Genomic DNA, 16,008 nt, shown 5'->3' on the forward strand with positions numbered 1-16,008 from the left:
ACTTGGGATGGATCTGAGCAACTTGGAAATAAAAATGGAATGAAGTATGGCCACCGGAGGCTCAGAGGTTCAAGATCCAATTCTAAAAACCGAGCAGGCCTTTTGGTTCACAGTTTGCTCATCAGTGCCTGACTTCACTTTTCTGGCTTTGTTTTCACTTCCTTATCCTTTATTATTTTCATTTTGTTTCATTTTCATATTTTCCTTTTTTGGTGATTATTTCATGTTTTGGCTAGTTAAATCCTATTTTGGGATGAAGTGGCCTGATAAATTAATAAATTATACTGATTAAACTGAAAGAAAAAACAAACTTGTTTTGGGCTCTTCTGGCATCTCTCTCGTGACCCTCAAAGCGTGGAGGACAGGGCGAGGGGAATCAGGGGATCCACAATGAGGCTGTGTGATCTCACGGCCCTTGTGCTGGGCTGACATCTTTCTTTCACTGTTCTCCAAGGTTCTTCACACACTGGGGAATGTACAAACTCAGGAGTCATTGACTTTTGTCCATAACAGGTGGCTCCTTGGTCTGCGGGCCTCCTCTATACACCTGCTTACAGTTTCCCCTGGGGTCTCTGTGCTGGGAACTCTGAGGCACCTGGGGCCCAAATAACACAAGGATGAGTATGGATGAAAATACTTTTTTTTTTTTTTTTTTTTTTTAAGATTTTATTTATTTGAGAGATAGACCGTGAGAGAGAGCATGTGAGAGAAGAAGGTCAGAGGGAGAAGCAGACTCCCCGTGGAGCTGGGAGCCCAATGCAGGACTTGATCCCGGGACTCCGGGATCATGACCTGAGCCAAAGGCAGTCTCGCCCAACCAACTGAGCCACTCAGGCGCCTGAGTATGGATGAAAAGAAAGGAAAGTTTCCCAGAGGGCTGAATTTTACCTGGCCCCTCTGAGTTGCCTCCCGGTTCAGGAACAGAGCTGACACACTTTGAGTGCAAGGAAGGGAGAGCTGGAGGGTCTTTATGGGGATTCTTTCTCCTCCTTCCTCCACCCACCTCTTCTGGTAACGTCCAGGAGACTCTGTGGCTCAAGACTGAAGTTTCCTAATCAACTTTCACTCTCTATTTTTATTGAGTGAAACATAGGCAACTTTTCTTCTTTTCAACTCTGCTGTCCTTGAATGCTGTGTTGTAAACTGGTAGGGGGGAGGGAGAGAGTGACACTTCAGATTTTTCCATGGCTTTGGTTGGAATCCACTGGAAACTGTTCCTTCCTGTAGGAGTCAGAATCTTGAGTGTTAGGTCGTAGCAGCAGCTGGGACGCCCTGATATTCTGCATATCTTGGGACGAAGATGAGATCTAGGGGAGAATTAGTCATCATCTCCCTGGAAGAGAAGTTCTAGGTCTTGTGGACATGCTTTCATGTGACTTCTTTCTGGCAGTTGCTCCAACCGTGACCAGGTCCACAGGGCTTGTCTTCTTGGAAGACAGGACAGAGGTTGCAGACATCTTATTGCTGTGCTCTCGCTATTCGCATAGCCCAGAGGTCAGTTACAAATGTCAGTTGCAATCTGGGCTCAGGTTCATGACTCATCCGAGGCCACGCCACTAGTTGCATAGGAAAGCCCAGATCCCAGCCCCACAGACTGGCTTCGGGGCTTGCACTCTTGGCCATGCTCCACCAGCAGGTCCTTCGAAGGCCTGTTCCTGTTGTGCCTGAGCCATTCACCCATATCATCCCACAGCCCCTCCCTGCCCGCAACAGCCCCCACCTCCTGGGTGTGCCCCTGCAATCACCGAGGACCTCCACCCCTGGCTGGCGGCAGTCCTGTCCTCTCCCGGGGTGGCTCGGATGACCACGAGATGGCCGTGCTGTCTTTGACCGCTCTAGCTCAGCCACGTTTGTCCTTGAACCTGCCACCTCTGATATCATGAATGCAACTGATCTCTCTTCTGAGCTCAGATCTGCACAACTAGTTACTTGGCATCTCCTCTGAGATCAGCAGGTCCACACTCATTCCCTCTGAGCTTGCTGTAGCCTCTAACCTCTTCCTTTTCCATTGCAGTCAAGATGGCATCCTCCATGCAAGGTGCTCAAGTCGGACAAGGTTTGCAAGCATCTGCTATGTGAGAGACTCTGAAGGAGAGGCCTGGCGGGAGGGGGCATGGCTGTGGGAGGACATGGTGGTGGGGTGTGCTGTTAGCAAGATAGTAGTGAGAACTGGTGCAGTGCTGGTTCCCACAGGTGGTTGGGTGATTACGCTGTGGTGCAAGGGAGAGAAAGGGCGTTCAACAGATCTTTTGTTCTGGGAGGAGTCAGGATCCCTGTCCCTCTGAGACACACTCTGCAATTAGTAAACCAATCTCCCTCTCCTATGTCCCAGGAGTTTTTCAAACTGCTGCTTCTGTGCTGTATCTCTGTGGGCTGTTTGTGTGCAGTATCTTTAAGGGAAGGGACTCCGTTTTCCCTCACCCTCCTGGCTTTGCCAGAGATTTTTAAAGTTCGGGGGTTAAGTCCTGCTGATTATAAGAACTTGTGAAATTTGGCCCCCCTGGTTTTCAAAGTGAAGTGTTACAAGGATTCATCTTCCCTGTGGTGCTCCACAGTGGGATTGCCTGGTTCTTTCCCCTCTCCATGCCTGCAGGTCCCTACGTCCCCTGGACAGGCCCTGGGGTCTGTTTGGCTCCTGACTGCCTCTCCTCCCTTCCTACCCTCTTCCATGTGGCCTCTTCTCTGCATTCAGCTATAGAGAGTCTGCTCTGCCTGTCTTCGGGCCATTTTCTGGGTTGTTCGCACTGATGTGTTTTCTCATTGTGCCCGCGGGATGAGATGAGTCCAGGAGCCTCCTACCCCATCATCTTCCCTGGAAGTCCTCTCTCAGGTCTCAATTTAAAAACTGCAAACTCCCAGCCCACTCTCCCTCAGAACACTTACCCTGTCTTTTATTACATGGTTATTTCTTAGTGTCTGTGGCGGACGCTGCTGGTTGCCTCCCTCCCTCGTAAGAGAACAGAGAATGGCAGTCTTTGTCTAGGTAACTTTTCCTTGGAGGAAGCCCACATGCCTCAGGGCTTCCCCAGCCTCAGGTTGCAGACGGGGCTTGCGTGGTGCGAGGATAATCCCATTCTCCCTGCCCCGTTCTCCGTCTAAGAACACAGCAGTGACGCAGTGATGACATTCCTGTGGTAACAGGGATTGGATGACCGGAAACGGGTGACCCAATTTGTGCCAGTGAAATAGAAGGTGGAGGGGCGGGACTAGAAAACTAGTTTCTGAACTTTACTGCCTCAAGAAGGCCTGCCTGGAGCCATAACCCCAGAGCTGAGGGAATCCCAGAGAAATGGAGCTGGAGATACTAGTTAAGTCGTGGCCCACTCAGCTGCTGGACTTTGTCACATGAGCCAATGGCCTTTGGCAAACCCAGTTTGAGCTGGGTTCCCTCTTTCTGAGGTGGAGAGAAATGCACCCAAGATCTTTAGTGTCCAGGCCCCGCTCTCCTCTCTATCACCTCCTTCCCGTCTTCATATCCTTTCCTACCCAGTTTGGTGCCATATTTGTAATTTCAACCACTCTTGCCAATAGCTTGGCACTCTTTTTTTTTTTAATTATTTGAGAGAGAGAGAGCATGAGAGAGAGCATGAGAGAGAGCATGAGAGAGAGCATGAGAGGAGAGAGGTCAGTGGGAGAAGCAGACTCCCTGCTGAGCAAGGAGCCCGATGTGGGACTCGATCCCGGGACTCCAGAATCATGACCTGAACTGAAGGCAGTTGCCTAACCAACTGAGCCACCCAGGCGCCCCAATAGCTTGGCACTCTTACTGCTGTCTTCTATTACATCTGCCTGGCATGACTTCAATCATTGAAGAACCCAACAATGCAACCTCTCTATTACCTGCATTCATGCTATTACCTTTTGCTGTAAGAAAATAAAAGCATTATCAAATAAGAAAGATTGGTGCCACAATGAGTTCACGGTCAGTTAGGTCCTAAACACTGTCCAGTAATCGTCCTATGAGGTTGTTCCTGGTAGCAATTGGATGACAAAACATTTTATAATCAAAGTGTCCAATAGAGGGGATTAGGGTACAAATTATATACCAGCAGGCAATAGAAAACTTAGCAGCCATTTAAGATGATGACAAAGGTATACACGCATAACTGTGTGTAAAAATGCCCACGATGCACTGTTAGCAACAATGTTACAAAAGTGGGTGTAGGCACAAGAACATTCCGAAAAGATCCATAGTAAAATGTTACCATGGTAATCTCAGGCTGCCGGAATTATAGACTTTTCTGGTGTTCTTTTGTGATTTTTATACAACGTTCAGTATTAATAAAATACCTGTGCTATTACCACCACGATTTTTGAAAATAGTTCATTTTCTTGCAGTTCTTTTTTCATAAAATTCATAAAAACTTCCCTATGATTATTTTGTTTAGGTCTTTTGCAACCTTCCTTTTTTTTCTTTCGTTACCTCGATATATGGTGGCGTCAGGGGAGTGACTTCCAGCTCCTGTTACTGGTGTGTTTCTATTTCTCTTTGCATCTCTTCTTTTCTGCTCTGTGAAAGTGGCTGCTTCTTATCGGGTGAGTAGTTAACATAGGCTACATCTTCTTCGTGAGTTGTGTCCTTTAGCTTTGTAAAATGAGCTTCTATGAGCCTGAATTCTGACTTGTCTGATGCCAAGACGGAGCTCTCATGGGTTCTTGTTTGCGTATGTCTGCTGCTCCTTTGTTTATCCCTTTGTTGTCCCCCGCCCCCTTCTCCCTTTGAAACACTAAGAGTAAAAACTGTAGCAACTACATTTTTTTACTTTAGCTCTAAGCCCTGCATCCATGTATTTTAGGACTCCTGGTGTGGCTATGAGAGCTTGTTCCCCTCCCCAGCTCTACTATAGGTCCAGTTTATAGAATGTGTAATTGTCTCGAACCATGCAGAAGACATGCTTATTCCTTTGGTTTTAGCTGTTTTGATTTACTTTATTTCAGATATGCCTCTTCTTATGGCACAGAGTTGAGTTTTACTTGTGAACTAATCTGAAGCCATTTAACAAGTGCATTAAACCTAATTACATTTAGTGATACAATGGCTGTTTGTTTTCAGATCTGTCATAGTATATCATGTTGTATTTACTTTGTGTATTTATCATAGTTCCTGGTTCTTTCACAATGTGATATTTTGGGGCCTTTTAAAATGTGTATTAATATTTAGCAAAATTTGTATTTTTATTCTAATAATTTCCTTTAGACTGATACATTTATGGAATGCCCTGAGTCCTCTTTTTCACTACTGAGGTTCTTATTATTTTATTAGCTTTATATTAGTGGTTCTCAATGGAGGGGAGGGAAGAGGTGTGTGTGTGTGTGTGTGTGTGTGTGTGTGTGTGTGTGTGTTGTGTGTGTGTGTATCATTTTTCTTCCCAGAAGACACGTGGCAATATCTGAAAACATTTTTGGTTGTCACTGCTGGAGGAGGAGTGCTACTGGCATCTAGTGGGGAGAAGTCAGGGATGTTTCTAAACGTTCTAGAACACACAGCACGGCCAACTGCTACAGCAGAAAGTATCCAGCCCCCAATGCAATGGTGCCGAGTTTGAGAAATCCTTCTTTAGGTGATCTTTCAACTCCCACCAATTCTCTCTGTGGACAGCAATGGGTTCATTTTACTTCCCCCTTTCCTCTCCTTTCTCTTCTCATTAAAAAACTTATTTCCTTTTCGTTAGACACATGACATTCACATACTATTCTTTCATCTTTGTCTTCCTCTTCATCTTCGATTTCAATATAATCCGTTCTCAATACCAGTCTTTTTGCTGGAGTTCCCAATGGGTTGGATGGAACCTGTCGTTTCATCAGTAGTAGATATTTCAGGAGTGGCTCCCGAGTAAAATATTCCTGAGTTCGTCAATATTTAATCCTGTGTTTCATAGTCTTGATACTTAACAATTACTGCATATGTAACGGTTGGCTTATATTTTCCCTGCAGTTTGTTGAAAATATCACATCACTCTTGTTTGGCTTTGTGTGTTGCTATTAGGAAATCTGATGATTTCTTTTCTTGCAATGGACTTGATTTTTAACTTGGAGGCCCAGAGAATGTTTTCTTTTTCTTTAAAATATAGTCTTGGGGCGCCTGGGTGGCTCAGTGGGTTGGGCCGCTGCCTTCGGCTCAGGTCATGATCTCGGAGTCCTGGGATCGAGCCTCGCATCGGGCTCTCTGCTCTCTAGGGGAGCCTGCTTCCTCCTCTCTCTCTGCCTGCCTCTCTGCCTGCTTGTGATCTCTCTGTCAAATAAGTGGATGAAATCTTTAAAAAAATAAAATAAAATAAAATATAGTCTTACGGGGGTATGTCCCAGATTTGGCCATTCCAAGATAATTTTCCCAGGAACACAGAATTTCTTTTAGTTCTAGAAATTTTTCTGAAAGTATAACTTTAAATATTAATTCGATACTATTCCTTTAGGTTTCCTTCTTCAGGGAATTTACTGCCCATAAATCGATTTATCTTTGCCTGTTCTGTGTCTCACTTTCTTATCCTTTTTACTCCTTTATTTGATTTTTGTTTCCTTAAATGTTTTTGTTTTCTTCCTATATGCCCTTGCAATATAATTTTTTCCTGGATCTGTTGTCCCCTGGATACTTTGCAGTTTGGTCTTAATTTCTAAGATATGTCTGTCTTTTTTTTTGAAAGCTCTCACTTCACATCTTCCTTTTGGATATTGATTTGCATTCCATGTTTTGGAACCCCGATGTGTGTTGTACTTTAATATTTACAATTGCTTCTTTAATTGTATTTAGTTAATGTTTGAATGTTTTTTTAAAATTAATTAATTAAATTAAATTTTAATTTTATTTATTTATTTGACAGAGATCACAAGTAGGCAGAGAAGCAGGCAGAGAGAGAGGTGGAAGCAGGTTCCCCACTGAACAGAGAGCCCGATGTGGGGCTCGATCCCAGGACCCTGAGATCATGACCTGAACTGAAGGCAGAAGCTTAACCCACTGAGCCACCCAGGTGCCCCTTAATTTATTTTTTTGATTTGAGGCTAAATACTCAAGCTTGTGTGTTTGTTTGTTTGTTTATGTCATCTCTACACACATTGTGGAGCTTGAACTCACCATCCCAAGCTGAAGAGTCACATGCTCTTCTGACTAAGCCAGCCAGGTGCCTCAATGTTGGAATGCTTTTTAAAAAAATTTTCCTCTCCTTTGCTTATTTTTTGGGGGGGGGTAGTATTTTCATTAGCTAAATATTTTAGTACTTATTTTCTGTTTTATTCTGTTTTCCTCCAAGTTTTATTGAGATATAATTAATATATAACATTGTATTAATTTAAAGCATAGAACATGATTTGATAAATGTATATATTGTGATATGATCACCACATAGGTTTAGTTAACATCTATTACCTCACATAATTACCCTTTTTTTTTCTTGTGATGAGAACTTTTTTTTTTTTTTAAGATTTTATTTATTTGACAGACAGAGATCTCAGGTAGGTGGAAAGGCAGCCAGAGAGAGAGAGAGGAGGAAGCAGGCTCCCTGCTGAGCAGAGAGCCTGATGTGGGGCTCGATCCCAGGACCCTGGGACCATGACCTGAGCCAAAGGCAGAGGCTTTAACCCCCTGAGCCACCCAGGAGCCCATGATGAGAACCTTTAAGATCTTTTCTCTTAGCAACTTAAAATATATATATATATATATATATATATATAATACGGTATTGTGAATTATAGACACCATGCTGTGCATTAAATCTCTAGAACTTATTTCTCTTACAACTTGAAGTTTACATCTTTTGCCCACTTTCACCCACTTCTCCTGCCCATCACCCTTGCCTCTGGCAACCACCAATCTATTCTGTGTACCTGTGAGTTCAGTTTTGTAAGATTTCACATGTAAATGAGAACACACAGTACTTGTCTTTCTCTGCGTGACTTATTTCACTTCATATAATGTCCTCAAGGCCCATCCATGTTGTTGCAAATGTCAGGATTTCCTTCTCTCTCTCTCTCTCTCTCTCTTTTTGTGGCTCCATACTATTACCGTGTGTGTGTGTGTGTGTGTGTGTGTGTGTGTGTGTGTCTTTATCCAGTCATCCTTCGGTGGACAGATTGCTTCCATGTCTTGGCTGTTGTAAACAATGCTGCAATGAACATGCAGCTACAGTTATCTCTTTAAAATAGTGATTTTGTTCCCTCTATGAAGTTGACACCTTATATAAGTGGAATCATAATGTGTTTGTCCTATAATGGGTTCGTTTCACTTAGCATAATGTTCTCAAGGTTCCTCTATGTGGCAGCATGTGTCAAGATTTCCTCTTAAGGCTACTACTCCACTGTACACATACAGCACACCTTGCGCACCCACTCACCTGTCAGTTGGCATTTGGGCTGTTTCCACCCCCAGGCCGTCACCATATGCTGATGTGAACACGTGTGTACATATATCTCTTTGTGACCCTGCTCTCCATTCTTTTGCATATACACTCAGAAGAGGAGGAATAGCTGGATCATACTGCAGCCCATTTCCCCAGGAACCTCCATGCTGTTTCCCACAGCGGCTGTACTATTTCACATACACAGACATTCCAGTTTCTCTGCATTCTCGCCAACACTTGGTATTTTCTGGGTTTTTCACTGAACCTATGCTAATGGTTGTGAGGTGGCATCTCACTGTGGTTTTGATTGTATGCTTGATTGGATGAGTGACGTTTTGCAACTTTTCATGTGCTTTTTGGCCACCTGTATGTCTTCTTTAGAGAAATGTTTGTTCAAGTCCTTTGACTGTTTTATTTTGTTTTTGTTTTTTTTTTTAAGATTTTATTTATTTATTTGAGAGAGAGAGAGTGACAGAGAGCATGAGAGGGGAGAAGGTCAGAGGGAGAAGCAGACTCCCCATGGAGTTGGGAGCCCGATGTGGGACTTGATCTAGGGACTCCGGGATCATGACCTGAGCTGAAGGCAGTTGCTTAACCAACTGAGCCACCCAGGCGCCCCCTTTGACTGTTTTAAAATTAAGTTTTGAGGGGCGCCTGGGTGGCTCAGTCAACGTGAGGTATGTACTCCATTTTGTGGTAATTTTTGTCTATGGTAGATTTCCACATTTCCACATTTCCACTCTTGGCTTCTGGCCCCAAATATGTCTCTCCTCCCATTCCCCAAGAAACATTTGCTCTTAGCCATGAAAAAGGCCATTAAAATGTAAGAAACCAATGCAAAAATTTATATTTTATTTGAATTCAAAAAATTTAAAATTGCTTTCAAATTCAGGAAAGTACCATAATGCAGGACCCCAGGGGAAGCCTCATATACAGAGACAGATAAATTAAATGTATATACTGCAGACAAGCCAAGAAGGTGTGTAGATTACATATTTACAGTACTTGATGTTTTCTGAAAACCATATTTATACATTTTATTACATTTACAAAAAAGGCTTCCACTACCGTTTACCTACAATAATGAAAAAAAAATTTACACCTTTTTTTCTTTTTTTTTTTTTTTTTGGTACTGTACAAACTTTGTATAATAAAAATATATCTCTGTACAAAAGATTTTTTTTGTTTTTGTTTTACTTTTTTTTTTTTCCCCCTCATGGGATGACGGTGAGTGTGGACAGAGAGTGAAAGGCCTAGTTTGCCCCGGTTCCTTCCAAGCCTCTGGAGGTGGTGTGAAAATGCCAGAGGTGGGCACAGGTGATGCACGGCAGACTGAGCACCCCACCGGCATGTGCTCCTTGGGCGTCTCCTGGGACCCCACAAGGGGACACAGGGGAGGGGAGAGAGGCAGGGCTGCAGGAGGAGTCCACTGTGTGGTCTGAGAGGAGCAAAGGATGGGGAAGGGAAGCAGCCAGAGAACTTCCTGCATTTGTTTCCAGGGAAAGAGAGAGATGAGCATGTGAGTGTGTGTGTCTGGGTGGGTCCTCTCCTGCCAAACCCAGGGATGCGGTGACCCAGAGCAGAGGTGGGCGGCCGTGGGCTCCTGCCACTGGGGGTCCCAGTCCCAGTCCCATCTGCTGGAAACTGACCACCTCTCACTGTAATCTAGCCCCTCTTAACATCTGGCAGATCACTTCATTTGCTTAAGAACCGGGTGTCCCTGCCACTCCACTCCCTTATGTTTCTATTCGTTATTTCACTTATGTGATATGAATATCTTAGGCCAGCATGTCACACGTGCACAGGTGCGTAAGCCCAGGGGGGCCTTCCCAAGGACAGAGAAAATGGCTCTAAATGCCACCGTTTGATCCCTGAACTTGTTAGTGTCCCAACAATACGTATATGGAATTCAGTAATGACCCAAGCACGATGGAACTCAAAATGAATCAAGCCTACTTGCAAGGAACTGGAGAGCATGTGACTTTCATTCAGTGCATTCTTTTGGTTCAGGAGCACTCAGGTCCTCTGTCTGCTGCAGCAAGGGGCTGTGGGGGACCAGGGGCCAGCACTGGCTCCAGGAGGCCTGGGTTCCGGGTCCTTTCCCTGACGCTGCCCAGCTGGATGGAGAGAACAGAGCCCAGCGAGGACACACAGGTCCCCTACCTGGCCCACCAGCCCTAGCCACAGTTCTGCCACGGAGATGTACCTACTCCCCCCATATCTGGTGCCCTGTTAGACCTGGGCATCCAGCGGCTGGGGTCGCGGACTTTGGAGTCAGACCCACCTGGGCTGGCATCCTGACCGCATGCTTACTGAGTGGCTTATGTCTCTTCAACCTTTCCAGGCTTCTCTTTCCTCATTTCTAAGACAAGAATAATAATTCTATATTTTGGGTGTTGTAAGGTCTAGAAATGATACACCGAAAGTGTCAGGCACAGAGAAGAAACTCAACACGTGGCAGCCGTTACATTTTTGGACATGGGGCTCGGCTTGCTCTCCTGTACCGGCCCCTTCCAGACGCCTGCAGACTCGGCTGCCTCCGTCCAGGCCACTGACTTCCTTCTTTTCTCCTTGTCAGTCGACAGCCAGACTTGCCCTTGGAATCAAGGCCAGATTCCTGCCATCCCTCCCCCAACTCACCCTTCGTTCCCACTGCTGCCCCGGATCCAAAATGACTTTTTAACTCACTGGGATTAGAACTCAATAAAATTCTGTTGGAAAAAATAAGCTACTTTCTAATGTACTTCTTCAGATGTTTTTCTGCCCTTGGGGTCCTCCTTGCTGTCACCCTGCCGATGAGAACGTCCGTGGGCAGACAGCTGGTTTCTGCGCACTGGCCACCGGCTAACACCTTGACTGTGTCCTCACACACGGGGCAGGCAGGGCGTGTTGGTTTCGGTGTGGACGGAGCGTCCTCCCTTCACCTCTTCTCCATGTTTGTGGGGAGCAGGACATGGGGCATCTTTCATACATGTTTCTCTTTCTTAAGCTTCTGTGTTCTCTTCCATAGGACTCAAATGAAGGACAGGTGTGCATGTTTGTGTGTGCTCAGGCCTATACACACACGGGCACACCCACAGGACGCTTTGCTATTTTAAATCTGTAAGCTTCCTTCATCCGTCTGCAGCCCCCCCATCGGGGCCCAGTGGGAGTCTTCTCCGGGGTGGCGGGTGCAGATGGTGGCGGGGCGAGGGCCCGAGTCCCAGCAGTAGCAGACACAGGCAGAGAGACAGACGAAGATGGGCACTGGGCACTGTGCTCAGGGGGTGACTGCCTGTCCCCTGGAAAATGGGGGACAGACAGATCATACCCCAGATTGTAGACAGGAGAGGCAGGGCAGGGTGGGACAAGGAGCAGAAGCAAGTGAAAGAAAAGAGGCAAAGCAAAAAGGGATAAAGGGGAAAGAAGTAAATTAGCAGACTCGATCTCTGATCTTCCCGAGCTGAGGACAGGGTGTAGTGGGGAACATACACCGCAGGACACACATTCTCCCAATATTCTTTTTTCTCCCTGGCAGTATCGACTTCCCCATTAGGCACAAGAGACCCAGTGCTCAGGGGCCACCATGCTTTCAGGGGTGCAGGAAAATGGTTTAATTTTAATTTCTTTCAAAATCGGGAGGAAAAAATATGAATACAATAATAATGGGCATACAGTAATGTGTCCAGACTGGATTATAGTCATCTTTACAACAACACAGTTGTCAACTATCATGTTTAATGTTATTGTTATTTTTTTTTAATGGAGGAAAAGGCCCATGAGAGCCATACCATGGGCCTGCCCCCTGACTCCCTGACCCCACAGGTCTCCATGATTTTCCTACTTCAGGTTCAGCTGTTCTTGTTAGGCCTCATTTGAATTCATCACCTAATTACTCATTTTAAACGTGTGTGTGTGTTCAGGGTGGTTCTTCACACATGCCCTCACGGAGCCAAGAAACACTTACTCTGTGTTTTCGCTGTGCTCCTGCTCTAAGCAGAGCATGGTGCGCCCCTCTCCAGAAAAGCCGTGCTGGGGAGCTGTGGCATGGTTGGAATATTCCAGAGCCCTGATGAGGAATGACACTGGGGGCTACTTAGATTTGGAGCCACCAGCGGCACATGACCTGGAGCTGCTACATTGTGCACAGGTGTGGGGACCCATTGGAGCCTGAGATGGGGAGCGGGGGCTGGGGAGGGGGGGGGTTACACAGATCAGGGGGCATTCTGATTTCTCTCTTACACTGTTCAGTAACTCAGGAACTCCAGGTTCAGAGTCATTACGGATCACCCGTAAGGCCTGATTTATGTCATCAGAGGGGATTATCCTTTTTCCTTTTTGCTTTCTATTTGTAGGAGTTCTGAGTAGGAAAAAGTACAGAGGGCTCATAAAGATGGAAACCTCTGAACTAAGTATGGAATTCTGGAATAATTTCTCCTTCTTTAAATGTTTGTTTCAGATGGGTGTCAAAGGATGTAGGAAAACTCAGTAAGTTAATTATTTGTGTTCAATGGTTGCCTTTGTATATTCTGAAAATAATTTTTATCTCTTTATGTATAATTTATCTTAATGCCTACAACTTTAAGCTCAGATTTAAGCCAGAGAAATAATTTAGAGGAGAAACTGGACTCAAAGAAGGGCAGGGAGAACTGGAAACAGGCAGGGGTTATGTCAACCATCCATTATGCTCTAGATGATGGCTAATTCGACATGTCAACTCAACAAGGCTCTGGTCAAACACTAGTTTTTTGGTCAAACACAGGTCTAGATGTTGTCGTGAAGGAATTTTTTTAGGGGTGTTAACATTTAAATCAGTAGATTTTGAGTAAAGCAGATTACCCACCCCATAGAGGTGGGCCTCATCCAATCAGTCGAAGGCCTGAGGAGAAAAGATTGAGGTCCCTGAAGAGAAAGGAATTCTGCCTCCAGATGGCCTTTGGATCCAGAAGAAATCAACCCCTGATGGAATATCTAACTTGCAGGCCTGCCTTGTGGACTTCAGACTTTCTAGCCCTACAATCATGTGAACCAATTCCTTAAACTAAATCTCTCCCCACACGTCTGTCTCTATGTATACATACAATACATACATACACATATGTGTACATCTATGGATGGGTATATGCACATGTGCACACATCCTCCCGTGTGGATGTAGGTATGCATACGTCTGTGTGGAGATGTCTATGTGTATATCATGTGTCTATGTGATGCATGTATTGTGTATCCACACAGGCACCTCTCTCCGGGGAGCCCTGGCTGGTACGTTCTACTCGGGTATTTTGCCACACCCAAAGGCTAAGAAGAGCACCACCTCTGGATTCAGCCTGCCTGGGACTGGGACTAGATTCCGCCCCTGCTACTTACCAGCTGTGTGATCTTGGTCGGGTTCATTCCTTTTCCTGTACCTCAGTTTTCCCACGAATGGGGACAACAGCAGGAGCCGCCTTACAGGGGGGCCATCCCCAGCCTGGCGTCTGGCACACAGCCCTATGGGTGCTCGGCTCTGCTCCCCCATCCCCCGCCCTCGGGTTGGTAGGCGAGGGTGTCCCCGTGCGCATGCGTGTCTGCCACCCACACTCTCCTCACCTGCTGCCGGAGGCGGGGCTCTCGGTGGCGGTGGCGGTGGCAGCCAGGCCTGGAGGCTATACCGCGGTACACACTGTGCTGACTGTGAACTCCGCCTCAGTGGCCATGATGTCTGTGGGCTGGATGTTGCGGTCGTACATCGGGTTCTCGAAGGTGGCCCGAACGTTTGTGTTCTCATGGCCAGCATAGCCATTGAACGGAACTTTGGGTCTTCTCCTAGGAATGAGAGAGTGAGTGACCAAGACAGACAGAGAGACAAAGTCAGGGTCTGAAGGGGGAGAGCAAGGGCTTCCTCCATGCAGAAGGCCCCAGGAAGGCTGTGGGCTGGGGCCCCCACCCTCCCTCAAGTACCTGTGCTTGTAGAGATACAGCACGAAGCCCGCGATGATGAGGGCAATGAAAGGCACCAGGATCGCGGCTGCCACCGAACTGCTGTTGGAAGCAAAGTGGCGGCCGATGGACTCGGGGTCGGACTCCAGCAGCCTGAGGTCTGCAAAGTTGCAGAGCAGAAAGCTCAGGTCACAGAGGCACAGATATGTGAGGGGACAGCCCCCAGGGCCAGTGTGGCGGTAGGTAGGGAGGTCATCCCCTGTGGCCCAAACACGCCGCCTGCCTCCCGCCACACGCTGCCTGTCCAGCAGAAGATGCCCCACACATGCTGGTCAGGTCACATGCAGAGGACCGTGTTCCGTCCCAGGGAGGCCAGTCTGCGAGAGAACCTAAAACCACGTCACATGATAAAATCTTCAAAGGGTGCTGCCCTCACAAGTTTTGAAACTTCTTTTGGCCATAGAAGCCTCTTATTGGGTAAAACCTTACCAGAAAGCCAAAATACAGAACAGGTCGGGGGGGGGGCGGGTGGGCCTGCGTGGGTGGTGTGGAGGAGGAGGTGGGAGCCACCTCGGGTGGGTCTCCCCTCCTCCGCTGTGGCCCTCCTGGCACAAGGCTAGGGGGGTTCCCAGGGGCACAGGGACAAACGCTAAGTGGCCCCCCTCACCTGGGGTGGAGGCTCCAAGAGGGAACAGTTCTGTCCCAGGGGGCAGGGAGTCAGTTGGGAAGCCAGAACGAGAACTCCAGCTTCTGAGTTCTTGCTGGTGTGTCAGGCTGAGGGGCAGGGGAACTGTCTGCAGGAACTTGAAGGGCTGCTCTAGGGAAGAGATCTCATTCCTTGCTCCTCATAAGGGCGAGCTAAGAACTCCCCTAGTGGAGGAGAGTGGGAATGACAGGGAAGCGGATTTCCGCTAAGACAAGGAGAATCTTCCGGAAGGTCCGAGCTGCGAGGAAGTATAGGCAGGGCCTGTGGGCATGGTGGTGTCAGCCCCTGGGTACATAAAGCTGGCTCTTGAGCGCCCATGACTGCCTCCTGTCTCCCCTCCCATCATCTCAGGGGCCCTCCCCCGACTAGGGTCTGAGGCTCTGGGTCAAGGGGAATCTCTGAAGGAAGGAGACTAAATGTCGATGACGGTAGCAGACTGGGTAAAGATGCCAGGGGAGAACCAGCTTTCCAGACTGCTCGGGGAGGGAAGGCCACCGTGAGTAAAGGCACAGCAGAGAACCCCACATCTGCATGCTTCGGGGTGTCTGGGTGGTGTCCAAGGGCTGGCTGGCTGGTGTTGCTGGGGGCTGTATTTGAGACCTAGTGTCCCTTCAGCTGGAGCTCTCAACTCCAGGCCTGGCCAGGAGACTGTGTGGCAAGGGTTGAGGCTATTATGTGTATGTGCTTGTTTCCGGGGACAGACTCCACAGTATTTATCAGAATCTCAAAGGCAGCCATGACCCCCAAATGGTTAAGAACCCCTGGATTTGGCTGTTGAACTTCACGCGTCTACCCAACTTCCCGCCCCCACCACGCCCCGCCCAGGATACAAGTGTTTCCCTTCCTGGGGCAGATGCTAGTTACCAAGTCTTTGAAAGCCGAACTGCCCAAAGCCTTGGCCCTTGACTGAGCCTTGGTAGATGAACGTGCCTCCGGGGGACTCTGAGGAGACCTGCAAAGGTGAGAGCAGAGGCCGTGAGATGGGGGCACATCAGGCCGAGCCACATGTCCTCTTGGCGTGCACTGTCAGACTCTGGTGTCGCTGGGACTGTGGTGTGGAGGTGGGGCGGGTTT

General features: G+C 47.3%; 1 protein-coding gene across 1 annotated transcript in view; it reads right to left on the bottom strand.

Annotated features, from left to right (window-relative positions):
- Nucleotides 1-13,913: 13,913 nt before the first annotated feature.
- Nucleotides 13,914-16,008, bottom strand: part of LOC111143057 (CUB and Sushi multiple domains 2) — a 614,630-nt gene continuing 612,535 nt past the window's right edge. Inside the window, exons 68-70 of the mRNA XM_022496499.1 lie at nucleotides 15,799-15,886; nucleotides 14,250-14,388; nucleotides 13,914-14,114 (exon numbers count right to left, since the gene is read on the bottom strand). Of these exons, the coding sequence (XP_022352207.1) occupies nucleotides 13,955-14,114; nucleotides 14,250-14,388; nucleotides 15,799-15,886 (387 nt within the window). The 3' untranslated portion in view covers nucleotides 13,914-13,954. The remainder of the gene's footprint in view (nucleotides 14,115-14,249; nucleotides 14,389-15,798; nucleotides 15,887-16,008) is intronic.

Source organism: Enhydra lutris, unplaced genomic scaffold (assembly GCF_002288905.1).
Source record: "Enhydra lutris kenyoni isolate GAN:26980312 unplaced genomic scaffold, ASM228890v2 scaffoldscaffold9, whole genome shotgun sequence".
NCBI classification, from domain to species: Eukaryota; Metazoa; Chordata; class Mammalia; order Carnivora; family Mustelidae; genus Enhydra; species Enhydra lutris.